The sequence below is a fragment of the Ptychodera flava genome, chromosome 6 (genome assembly GCF_041260155.1).
Source record: "Ptychodera flava strain L36383 chromosome 6, AS_Pfla_20210202, whole genome shotgun sequence".
Lineage (NCBI taxonomy): Eukaryota > Metazoa > Hemichordata > Enteropneusta > Ptychoderidae > Ptychodera > Ptychodera flava.
The window spans coordinates 16,644,814-16,658,399 of NC_091933.1; the positions used below are offsets into that span (position 1 = coordinate 16,644,814).

The 13,586-nt window shown below is 36.8% G+C and overlaps 1 protein-coding gene across 15 annotated transcripts in view; it reads right to left on the bottom strand.

Annotated features, from left to right (window-relative positions):
• The window catches only part of LOC139134984 (IQ motif and SEC7 domain-containing protein 1-like), a 76,692-nt gene that overhangs the window by 51,108 nt on the left and 11,998 nt on the right, over positions 1-13,586 (bottom strand). The window contains exon 1 of one of the 15 annotated variants that reach the window (XM_070702115.1): positions 5,840-6,150. The exons of the other annotated variants lie outside the window; for them this stretch is intronic. Within the exon in view, the coding sequence (XP_070558216.1) occupies positions 5,840-5,928 (89 nt within the window). The 5' untranslated portion in view covers positions 5,929-6,150. Of the gene's footprint in view, positions 1-5,839; positions 6,151-13,586 lie in introns of those variants that run through there. 15 annotated transcript variants of the gene reach the window in all.

The window sequence follows — 13,586 nt, forward strand, 5'->3', positions numbered from 1 at the left end:
CGGGCTCCTCATGGAAAAGCCAGTGCTTGGAGATAGCAAAGAGATAGTACAGTCTGCTACATCCAAACACTAATAATTGATCATCCAAAGAAATTCATCCGCACGACTTCCATATTTCATCATCATTCAGCGGAGTATTTTTAATATAGCACAATCCTACGGTTGCATAGAAATATTTCATCAGCGTGTTCAGATGGGAATTCATAAAAGGGACGGTGTACAATATGGAACCAGCTGGATTGCATCTTATAATGAGACAATTTGCCATGCAATTACATTCCTCCATATTTAGGCTTACTAAAAGTTAGAGTAGACTGCTGTGTTATAACACCCTAAGGCTGTATTACATGTATTTGTCTCTATAAAAAATGCTGAATTTTACTGCTTGAGCCTAAATATCAGTATAAATTTTGATGACCTGAAATAATTTATATAGCTCTTAATGCATTCATTAGTATAGCGACTTGGCAATTTACATAAATTGGCACCAAAACAATTCTTTTCTTTTTATCAACAAATATTTATTTCTTAATTTAAAAGTCCTAATGATCTTATGGGAAAAGTGCATAATTCCAGGTAGAATCTTCCAAAATATATTGAGAGGGACAGAAATAGCAAAATGGAAGACAGCAACTTTCCCACACTATTTTATGATAGTCTGTGTAAAGGACATGTATTGTACCTATGACTATACCTGCTGACATTTTACTGGTACCTAATTTTATTTTTTCCTTTGTGACAAAGACAATTGACTAAAACAATGCAAATGTTATAAAATCTAGGTTTATTTGTTTGTGTCATGTTAATTGCAGCCATTGTCACTTATCGCTTCAAAAAATTTGGAAATTTTGCAAATTAGTGTGCATCATAAAGGCCAGAAATGTAGCTTAATTTATATCAGATTCACCACACAGTAAAAGTTTCATTTCCTGATGTTAAAACAGAGCTACTGAGAGTCATCAGGAAAGGAACCTATGCTACAAGGTACACAAATTGGTACACAAACTTAACCCTTTTCCTGCCAGACAGTATCATTTTCTCATCAGCCAACTCAGTGAAAAGCAGTATTGAGCAACACCATACGTATTTCCACATGTTTGGCTTGTTCTGTTCCAACAGCTTTAGTCCATAAAAATCATGTTTACAGCATCTATGACTTCAGGGGCCTTCAAATGTTCAATTTTTTGTGCCTTTAATGAACTTGACCTGATGGTGAAATATGAACTTGGCACGAAAACTGTATTCAATATCTGGAATTCAAAGTTTGCAACAGTACATTTCAAAATGGAACAAAAATAACAATAGATTCCATAGACACGTGACAAAGGTATTGGAGATCAATTTTCAAAACACTACTCCTAACAACACTTTTCCATTACATTAAAGAGAAAACTTTAACAACACTTTTCCATTACATTAAAGAGAAAAATATCTGCAGCAAATGCAAGATTTGTAAGCAGTTTTTTATGTTTTTTGGGTTAAAGAAAATCTAAAGCTAAAAATCCGGTAGATGTTTTCAATATCCATTCTCCTGATAAAACCAGATCGGTACCACTTTACGACTATGCATTTAGCACAACCTGCAATCTTCAACTTGATATGAAACTCTGTTTGGAAGCGACGGTATCGAAGGAAATTGCAGTGTTTTCCAAGATTAGATATTTTTTTATAGCTTCCCTGCATACTTTACCTGGTTTATCATGATCCACTATCTGTAGCTGAAGTCTTTTAAGTCTGTATATTGCCGTATATGTCATTCACAGCTAAGTTACTTTGATATTAACTGCTCTCATCGATCAGAGGCAGGAAGAGAACGCCAATTTTTTTAACGGATATTACACACTAAATCTGTCAGAACTGGTAAGCTGGATAAACTGTACATTTATTTAGAGAGAACAATATCTCTAACATGTGTCCCCTAGAAAGAAATTCAACAGCCTTCTCAGAGTCCAAGGCGCATTTTATTCTCACAGCGCCCTCACTCGAAGATTCGCGGCAAAACTACCAGCCTATTATCTGCCAAATAAGTGACAGCACTGCCATGATAAATGATATCCAGGGTTGATAAGTCAAACGTAACTATGTCAGATACTTGTGTATTGTTGCTACTTAGTGACATGGGGCTAGTAATTCAATGCGGAAGTGCACGCAGCGCTTTTTTTGTGTTTTTCATTTCTATTTTTTCCTCCACTGCTGGTATCATGGCTATTATTGATGTACCACATATAGAAGTAAGTGCATATCGGTTTCCACAGCACTGGTTCACTTGCTCTGCCTAGTTGACTGAGAAAACAAAATTTACTCTAAAAATCAGTGCATACATGTTGCCTGAATGTCAAGAATCTTTTGGGAAGCTTGTACATGTTAAAATAACAAAGAGGTCAGCAGTTGCATGTACTTTATGCAATCGATAAGATTGCCAAATGAAAATCAGAAAGGCATGAATATTCCCATTGGCAAATTCCATAAAATAATTGACATCGTCTGATCAGCAGCTACAATATATTAGAATCTACCTCAGTTGTTGAGCAATATGACTAGTCTCCTTGGAAAATCATTTTGCCTTCATCCCCTCCACTGTCAACATGTCCACCCAATTCCCCCCCCCTCCCCCGCCCAACTGATGTAAAACCCCTCACCAATATGGCAGTGAAAAGACTTAAATGTTACAATTTTCACTAGTAAGAAATTGCTATCACAGCATGCTTTATCTAATTACTGCAAAACTCCTACTTCTTCATGGAGTGATTACGTGGGTTGTAATACAAACCCACATAAAGGAGGGGAAAACATTTCTTGAAAGCTGAGTTGTCATCAAAGCCTGCCGGGCAAAACCAATCAACATGGGTTTAGAATTAGTCCATTTTTCTTTCCAGGTCTTTGGACGGGTCAAGTATGCACTATGATATTGTTTGGCTGTTGAAGTTACCTAACATTAGTCAGAGTATTGATGGTTGCAGGCTATTATGACAGAATGAGAGAAGCAATTTAAACAGGGAATTCAAATAATGTCAACCCCTCACAGAGCAACAGAATGGGAGCCTTAACAAAGCACCTTGATTGCGTTCTCAATAGTAATGACTTCATATTCCATACAATCCATGCAAAGTCATATTTCAATATTTACATGAAAAATTATCATTCTGTTTTACATTTGAAAGCTCATAATGATCCTACATTTTTCTGCCTCAACTCAAGTCAGTATTCATATTTCATGCCAACTGAGAGCACAAAACTAACGTCTTGGTTTAAACAACATCAATAAGTACCGGTACTTTACTCAGATTACATTTTACATTATGTTATTACATCTGCTATGATTGATTTGAAGTCAAACTTACAGCAATGACATTGACAAATACAAAACTGACATCATGCGATGACCGTCACAAAAATTATACTCAGATTCTAACAATTAAAACATGATTTTTACACATCATATTTTGATATGATTGATTGATTTGGTCACACAGCAAGCACATAGCAAAGCTAAGAATACATGCAGTCTAAGGAGACTGTATATGACCCACAGATGCTATATTTTCCAAGTGAGAAATTTGAATGCTTAATTTCCTATTGATTCATGACTGGTGATCAGAAAGCTTTGTTCCACAATCTGAACCTGAAACAAATCCTTTAACATTCTCGGTCTTTCTGCTGATCTTATTCATGCTAATACAGCAAAAAAACATGAACCATCAAAATTGACTTCATTAACCCTTTTCCTGCCAGACACTATCACTTCCCCAATATAATAAAAAATTAAGTGTACGCCTTCATAATTGTTGGGAAATTACAAGATCACTGAGAAAACACTAAAATATTCCTTTTTACAGAAAAAATATTGTCCAGTATGTCTGTCAATCATGAACTCATATTACCAATGCCCTTCATGTCTAACTAAATCAATAACTATCTGGTTTCTTCAAATTTGAGGACGCAAGTGTTATAGTTGAATTCCACCTACTTTATCTAACGAGGCCCTTTTAGTCAAAGTGTGAGATTCTTGTAATAGACAGATGACGAGATAATGATCACCAAAATGTACTGAATTGCACAATTACTTTTAAGAAATCATTGCAGTGAAATATTTAAGACACCACAAGATTTGTGAAGTGATATCATGGTGACCCTAAGGTGACTGTAAAATGCACATCATTACAATTGTCAGAATTCACTCAATAGTGAACACTGTACAAAGACTATGTTGAGACGAGTGAGATCTTGAATGCTAATACAATTAAAAAGCAAACAGTTTTCACTCTTTTGGGCAGGAAACGATCCTATAGTACAGTTCTGCAATATTTACAGCTTCAACTTGATGTGTGGAGCTAAGCCTGTATACTGTACAGAAACAATGGCAGAATCACATATTCTGTTCATGCACAGGCCCACAGTTTCAGTTTTTTAAGTATTTTTTATGACTCAGAATTTTTAAATGTCAGGGTGTACAGAGTACACATGGGTTGCTAATTTTATGTATTGAATTCAGTTGAGTTAAACATCTATTGACCCGCTATACCATGCAACACAGATGTCCATATGTTACCATTGTGCATTAAAAATAATAGCAAAGGTCATCGGAGTGAACTATGCGTGACGTGTGTTGAATATTAAGTTTCGTAAAAACTGACACACATGGAAAGCCTTGTCATGTTCAATGAGACTTCCTTGATTCTTGTCAGCATCTAAAAATAGGAGCCTGTGATTGACAAGGTTAAATGAGCAAGTGTGGGATTCATGCTATTTTATTTGGAGGGGGTAACAAGAGAATTTTGAGAAATATTGACCAGAAATTTGCGTTTCGTGAAAAAAAATTAGGAAATCTGTAGGCTGGTTTAATGACACCCCATACATTGGAAAAATGGATTTCAGATACTCTGGGGAAACTATCATCTTTCTCCCAGGCAGTTACAGTTCAACAAGGCAAGTTGAATTAACTAAATGTAACTCAGTGTGAACCCACAATGCTATCACATTTCAAACTGTCATCCACCAACATTCTAAATATCAGATTCGCTATCTTTTCGTGAAATATCAAAATTCCACAAAACATAAATCTTTTCGTTTCTTGATTTTGTAGTACTGTTAGGTTTCAAAGACATAAGATAGGTGACCTGTGATGTTTAACTTGTCCAGGAGAAAAGTTAAATATCAAATAAATAATTGGAACACAATCCTTCTGGAAATGTTAACAAACTGTACATACGGAAATAAATTCTTTTCTGGCCAGGGATGAATACCATTTGACGTCAGACTATAGCCAAGACAATGCCAATAAGAATAAATGTACAGTAATTTCAATTTGGAACAATTAGTTTCATTTCCATGTTAAAATGGACCATCTATAACTTACCTACTTACAAAAATATGAGGGATGTACATGTATCTAGCCCATGCTATGTACACAAGTAGTCAGGTCTTTGAAATAAAGGCTAGACACTGGATTTGGTGAAAGTGTACGTGTAAGCCAATAGTCTAACTTTACAATCAGGAAGTATGAGAACGTGACCCACATTTAACTAACTCTAACCATTAAATTGTGAACTTTGAGAAAGTGTGTCGAAAACTTCCCCATATTTTACATACCAAACTGAGAAATCAGTTCACAAAATAGGCACACAGTTCACAGAGTTAGTATGTAAGAAACACACCAAATAGAGAAATTATGGTTACATATACCAATATGTTTTTGAAACTAGCTCAAAATGCTTTTCTCTATCAAAAATTAATTGGCCCTCTTGTTGTGGGATTAATCCTCATTCAAAATACCGGTAATCTTTTCTGAAATGCTTACTGCAGACAGAGTTAATCAAATCAGTACTCAGAGTCAACTCACCAGATTGTATACAGTCCTGAAAATGTCAATGGAAAGAGAGGCATCCTTTCAAATACCTCACGGCAATGCATTAGTTGGTTTCCTAACATCTGTCCAAGTTGCTATATTTAAAAGCCAGAATGTTGTCTGCGATAAGTTTTTCACTTCATATATGTCGCAGAAATATCGGATGGGGCGCGGAATCCTTAGCCAGCTTGATGTCTGAAGTAAACTGCTGTGATTGACATCCAAGGTGAGAGATGTTCAACCCCCGGGGGACTACAGCCTCCAAAAAACCGTGTTGCTCAAACAAACTTTTCAAACAGAATTAGGGAAAACAAGCTTTCTCTTTGAATGGTACGTGACACGGCTCTGTACATGTTTACTAAATAATTATCATATGAATATAATTTCAATTGCAATTTGGAATAGTGGTGACATAATCATAACAATGCAATATGAACAGGCAATGGCCAAACATCAGGGAAGCAAAGTTAAATGACCTCTGTAAAGAGCCTACAATAGAAACACAGGCTACAATTATAACTGAGCATAATTGAGACGGCAGGGTTTCTACTCTGCAATGCGAAGGCGGGCTGCCTCTACCAGTTATTCTTGCACCGACTCAGCAGGCTTTCTTAATTTTACCGGGGGACCAATGCAGTCAGAGCGAACATTTTTGGACATCACGTTTCTACAACGGCAAATAAACAAGCATGCTGCTGGGACTCCCCTTCATGTAGACGGATTGTCCATGCGAATCATCAGTTTGGAGTTACAGGCTTGCTGTACGGTTAGGGTTACCTTTTATTTTCAACATAAGCCAAGAGGGCACTGTCCCCGGGAATAGTGTTTCAGACGACTGGCCTCTGCGCCCCAGGACTTGAAACCTGCATTGAAACTACAACAAATAACATATCCTTCCTTTGGAAATACAAGACTCAATTTTCGTTTCCATTTTTGACATAATAACATTTAGGTAATGGGATGGAATTTAGATTTCTGAAGCGAAACTGTATGACAATTTATCTAGTAAAACGAGATCCGGGCATGATGTTATTTCCCTTCCTTATAAAGGGTAAATGCTTTCGCTATTTCCTTTCCCATTGAATAAAAATTTTATCTGCCATGGTTGTGTGCAGTTGGTTAACTACAGTATAAATGCTGCAGTGATAGATATGGTTAGTGAAGTTTCACTGTGTCTGATGGGCTTCCCATAAGGAAGCGGAAGTACTGTCTGGTGTCATGTGACTATCACCTGACTGATTACCTGATCCGGTTGAACTCGCTGAACTGTAACCTGGCTGCCACGCATGGGTGTGCTATCATGCATTCTGACATCTCCCACAGTGATGCTGACTCAGACACAAATATGACAGCAATAAAACTAGTTACATGAAATATGTGATATTGTGAAATCTACTCAACAAAAACAAATAACTATCAGTATTTGGCTATTAGCACAAATTTGATAGCAGTTTATTGCATGACCTTAAGAATTTTCTTGACTTATAACAGAATCTTTCCTTACGATGCACAGCCGCACAAAAGTAACGCAGCAATTTTAAATTGCAGGGAACTGCAAACTGGCACTGGTGACCAATACAACAACTCCTTTCATTGATATTCACTGCGGCTGTGCCAAAATTACTGGCCATAAATGTATACAGACATAACTACCACATCACGGTCCATCACATCATCACTGATAGCAGCAAAAAGTCAAAGGCAGACAATCTGACATTTCACAGATACTTCATGGAAGGAAGTGTCTCTCATTACGGCAACTGGCCGGGAATGCTGTTTGTGGATGCATTTATGATAACACAAAAAGAGAGCACATACACTGGGAATTTCATGACTAAATACTAGTGATGGGACAGACAAGTGTTGGATAACAAACTGATGATATTAGATTAGAATCTGATGAGGCATAACAATGATTGACGTAAACTCTGACTCCAGCATGATCCAACTTATGTGATCAGATATTGCATAAATGTACTGGTAATGTTCCATGGCAATCTATCATCCGAACATGAAAGCTATCATTTATTAGCATTTACCAGTCAAAACATAACACAGCACTATTAACCATTTTTATCATCTCAGCACTTAATTTGGCTGTCTTAAATTTCAGAGTTTGACAGGGGAATATGTTTTTCATGCCAATAATTAAGATAATTTATTCATCGTTCCATGCATGGCATCGTGTATTCAAAGCAGGGGCTTGTAGGAGATTCTTAAATGAACTGTGAAATGACTGAGAAGAAGAGAGCGCTTTGACAATGAGGTTATGATCCAGGGGACAGACACAGAAATATGTTGACCACAAGACAAACTAGTAAATAAACTATCACATATAAGTTTCTACAGCATCATACAATATTTATATTGAGTGCAAAATTATGGTTTGAAAATAGATCTAGGCCAATTCAGCCAGGAACTATCAAAAGGTTGCCCTTGTGGCTATTAAAACCCACACCGAGTGTCCTTTCTTTGCTATCTGACTTGATCTGAACTGGCCTGACCTGATCTGACCTTGACAGACCTATCAATCACGGTATTGTCAACCGATCACAAATGTTATCTACAGCTGTAACCATAGAACTCTCTATACAAATATCAGTTTTTCTTGTCTTTCCATTTTACATATCCTAATGACCATGAATGATGAAGAAAAGATATCCCACATCTAAAACAAATATTTGTTTTCTATGCTAAATTATGCAACTGCCCAAATTGATTATGTATCGGTACAAGAGTGTGGTACAGTACACAGTGCCGAGTACAGTAATGCTTCAGCTCTTTTATCTATATATCTGTTAAAAAAAAAAATTTGAATTTTTGCATTAATTAAGGTAGTAAGTGCCTCAAAAGTGGAAGATTTAAACTTTTGCTCAAACTTCCCTCAAGGAATCTTTCAACTGTCCTCTTTCAAAATCAAGAATAAAAATTAGGGGTCTCTAGGCAAAGTTTGGTACTGGAGTAACAAAGTACATGTCATTTACCAATATTTGAAATTCAAAATAGCTGCTTTTCCTGTGTTAACTCTATGGAAAAAATAAAATTTTGAATTTCGAAAAAGTTAGCTAGTAAAAATGAACCCCCACATGTGATATATCAGAAAAGAATACTGAAAAAGTTTCAGAGTCTAATTATCTGTCCCTGAGGCACGTCTACTTTAAAAAATCAAATTTCTTTGATCTGATGTGGAGAGTCAAAGACTTGCAAATCTACCATGTAGTATAAATATTTTAGTAAAAAGTTGGGTAAAAACGATTGAGGCACTTCAAACCAGAAGTAGCAGTCTGGCAGCGCCCAGGGGTCAAATTACCACCAGTCTGTAAAAGTCAACAACCTGTGATTGCTGCAACGTGATAATACCAGTATGATTGGTTACGAAACATTATTGATTTTACGCGATGCAATCAATTAATGCCCATACCACAGAGCATTTTTATTTATACAGCCTTCTCTACCAGGATTTTAACCGCTCTAATCTTCATTCTGCTGGTGATGTTTGTTGAACATCAATTTAATTCCCCTTTTCACCGAAAGGCATGTTCTCTGCAGCTTTCACAGCCCAGATACATACGTGTGTGCCATTGTGTGCTGGACTTACAGTAATAAGATTTCCGGCAAAGCCAGGTGGAACAGCAGTCACAAACGATGCAAGCAAATTCTGCATCAACACTATGGTGGCAACACTACCAGTAAAGGTAGATCTGTACACACAAATACTTGATTGTTCTATATGAGAGGAAGTTTGTACTCAAATAACACATGATTTACATGTTGACAGTTCTGTCATGCTGGTTGAAAATCAATATAGAATAATCTCTCCAATACCACTTATATTTGCAAGTACTTTGGATGTTTGGCATGGATAGGAAGCAATAAAAAAATTTCATGTGTTGTGTACTCATTACTGTAGATGTATATCAGAAATAATATGATGCTAATCTTTCTAAGCATCATGCTCTACAGAAGGTACTGCCTATGACATCAATAGAGCTGGAACGCCCTTTCCTCTGGAAATGCCCTTTTTCCTCACACATTCAGCCTACTTTTCTCTATAAAACCATAAATTTTCTTGTCATAATACTTTTTTCTCTATTGTATATTTCTCAGGACAGTTACTTGTAATTGGTGCATAAATGTATTTCCTGACAAGACCTGTCAATTTCTCCTCTAGCTGGCAATATCTAATCACAAGTTCCCTATTCCTATCCACATTTACCAGGGGAGAGTGAAGCAGATTATTGCGGAACAAACGGCAGTAAAACTTCAAACAAGGTTAAAATGAGTATTTAATACAATAAGTCTAGTTGTGGAAGTACTAGACATATCTGAATTTCACAAAGCAGGAACTTTGGAAATTAGGTCAGATGTAAAAACATATTTATTGTCCATCAGATTTTCTTGGCAAAGTTACAGAGGCAGCAAGCAAAATTATTTGTTTAATTTTCACAAACCAACAAAATCTCCAACAAGTTGCATTATTACTGATGATTTAGAGTCCAAATTTTACAAACTGTCCACCATATTAGATGCCTTACATATATACAGGCTGTGTTGACAGAACAAATTCTGAGCATTTCAAAGTGCTCACAGATGAAAACTTGAAAATCATCAGAGAGCACTAATATACTTGCCGTGCAGAAGTACAAGTATATAACTTGTCACAATTTCAAACAAAATTCCAAATTGCCTAAAGTAGTGGTGGCCATCCAAAGAAACAATTTAATCATTCTTCCTGGCCTTATAATGAAATTTTCATGAATCAAAAACAAGTTTGTTGAATCTAGTACAAGTGCATGTAGCTGTGTGACATTTTAGAATCCTGATATTTTACAAAGTATCTGAGATTCACATGACAAAATCAGGCAAGCTTTCCTTCTATTGTTTGCATATTATGGTGGCAAAATAAGTAAACTAGGTCTCACACCAGCTCTTTCAACACGGATAAGCTAAAAGCAGCAGAATTCAATGCAAGTTAACCACAGGGGGAAATAAAAGATATTGTCCATTGGCATGCAGCTGCATTCAACAATGCGTGTCTGATAGATACAATGAAAAAGGTGCTCACATCATTCCAAAGTTTGATGAAGAAAAATACTGCAGCATTTTGCTTAACCCTGACACTGCAATACCACAACAGCATAATGTCATTATATTTGTAGTATATGTAAGCGGATGCACACCTTTTGAGTTCTGTCAATAAATATCAACAGAGAAGTACACTGAACAGTAAAATTTTGTTTGACTCTACTTGAGGCTAGCACCAATAAAGTTAAGCCCTCTCAGGTTTATAAAGGTTGTCAAAAACTCAAAGTGTGCAGAGCCTGGTTCAACATCAGATTTTTCATTTACTGATCTTTATCCTGAGCATAGGATATGAATATGCTGTTTATCATGAAGCTAAATATCTTCTCAGCATACTAGATACATGGGCAAGGATATCTGCCTTGGACACCATAGTTTTATGATAGGGGACCACAACGTGTAAAACTTTTAAGGTTACTGAGTTGAGAGAGGTGAAGGGCCTGTAATACTCTCTGATATATTGAAGGGTTCAAGCAAGGAGCTTTTCCATGACCCATGTAACACCCCTTATAAGATGAAAACCCAATACTTGCTTCAAGTATCCCATTAATCAAAATATCAAAGGCTCCCACTCGCATTAAATTATACTCTTAAGTTTAATAAACACACCGTCAGAAAATCCAAATCTCTCTGAACTTGTAGGAAACACAAGTTACATCAGCGGTTTCGGTTCCATGAACGCCTGCTTCAAGCCAACCTTAATTACCACTTCAAGGCACTAAGCACCGGTTTGAGAATTCACTGGACGAGACAGGGGTCACAGATCAGAGTATTTTAGGAAACAAGCCCTACTGAAGCTGAACAACTGAAACAGTAGAAAGACCTGATCCTCAGTGCTGAAATCACCAGTGACAAGCATGCTTCCCAAAGTCATCAATCTTACCCTTTCACTGGAACGACACTGTCTACACTGTTTTGTTACATTCTACTGTTGTCCAGTCTGTAAATGAGAAGACTATGGTCCATTAAAATCCTCAATATTACTCTATTATGGAACGCTTCACTTCTAAGTGACAAGATTTTATTTGAGAGATGGTAAAATCATAAAATTTGATGAACAACGCATGAAACTGCCAGTACCAGTATTAGATGCTGGTGAAGGCACAATCATAACATGGACTGTTTTATTGTCAGTTATGACCTTTACGTGTAGCTCATAGATAACTGCCACACATACAGGCAGCTTCCTTTGCTTTGGAGTCAAACAAGTCTGCCTCTCCTGTGAGAATCTTGGATGCATAAATCAGCAAAATCTGATAATGTATGATACAGATCCGTCATTGCCATGGTGACAGCACGCTATCATCTGACTTCTATGGATAAACCACCAAAATATTTCCTGCCAGTTGTTAAAGAAAACATTTTTTTATCTGTGTTAGTGTCAAGACTGTTTGTGAGTTGAAGATACTGACTACATACTCTGATAGATGTGTTGTTCAAGCGGTGATGACAGATCCTTGGGACGAGTTAAATCTGGTCCCTCAGGCTTTGACCAGCGTGTCATTCTCTCCTATGTACAACTCACGACGCTCACTCCACAGGCCAAAGTATCTACATCATAACATGGCAGAAACCCGGTAGACTACTAACTGTTTGAGCAATGATAACACAAACTGACATCTTCTGTCATCTGAATTACCTAACTGATTAATTTGTAAGTGTAAAACACTTAAAAAGTACAACCCAGTGAAACAGAGAGGAATAAATTTTGATGAGAATACAGAATAGAAGCAAAGCGCTCATTAACATAATGATAGTCAAAGAGTTCTTCCTCGAAATCATTGCACCCATAGAGTCCTTCCTCGAAATCATCATCAGCACGTTCAATGGAAACAGCAGTGGTTTATTGCTCCAACACATAATTAATGATCAGCCAAGCTGTCATAGACTGCGTAAACACTACGTCATACAGGAGACCACAATATCATGATGACACACTGTGGTTTTTAAGCGCTGTCTTTTGAAATGTAAAAATCCCTGGGACTTAATTCCACTAACACTGGCCTGCCAATGCACACACATATTGAATCATTAACCTTGCTGAAGTAAAGAGGATAGAATGTCATTTACTTTCAAAGAAAACCTCCAGCTGCCTACTTTGCCATGAAATCACAAAGGCGGGATTTCAAACATCAGATCATGTTATGTAAAAGTTGGGCAAAATTTGCTTCACCAGTTAACCCACACTACATGCAATAATTGTCTTCGTAGGCCAAGAAAAATAAAAAGTTTGTTTCTCATCCTAGACACATTGCAAAAATGATGCGGCGACGCGGGGTTTTTTTCTTCTCAATTTTTTTTTTTATTCGTCAACCAACAAGAACGCACAAAAAACATGAAAACAACATAGGAATGCACGCAGAGATAAACGGCACAGCAGTGTTGCCTTAGTATTTTTGAATACACTGTGGCAACATTTCTGCAGTTTGACTTTTACTTTTTTACCTTTGTAGTGCAGTAATGCAGTTTTGACAGCTCAAACAGTGACATATGTGTACAGTTCTGAATGGAATGTTAGTTTATGTTATTTTGTTTATGTTCTGTTTTATACAGCACTGTGTTATGCACTATCATCACATATTTTTGCAGGGTTTTTACTTTTTATTTCCTCATGAGCAGAAAAAAAGGTTGACATGGCGGGTCTGAATTGACACGCACA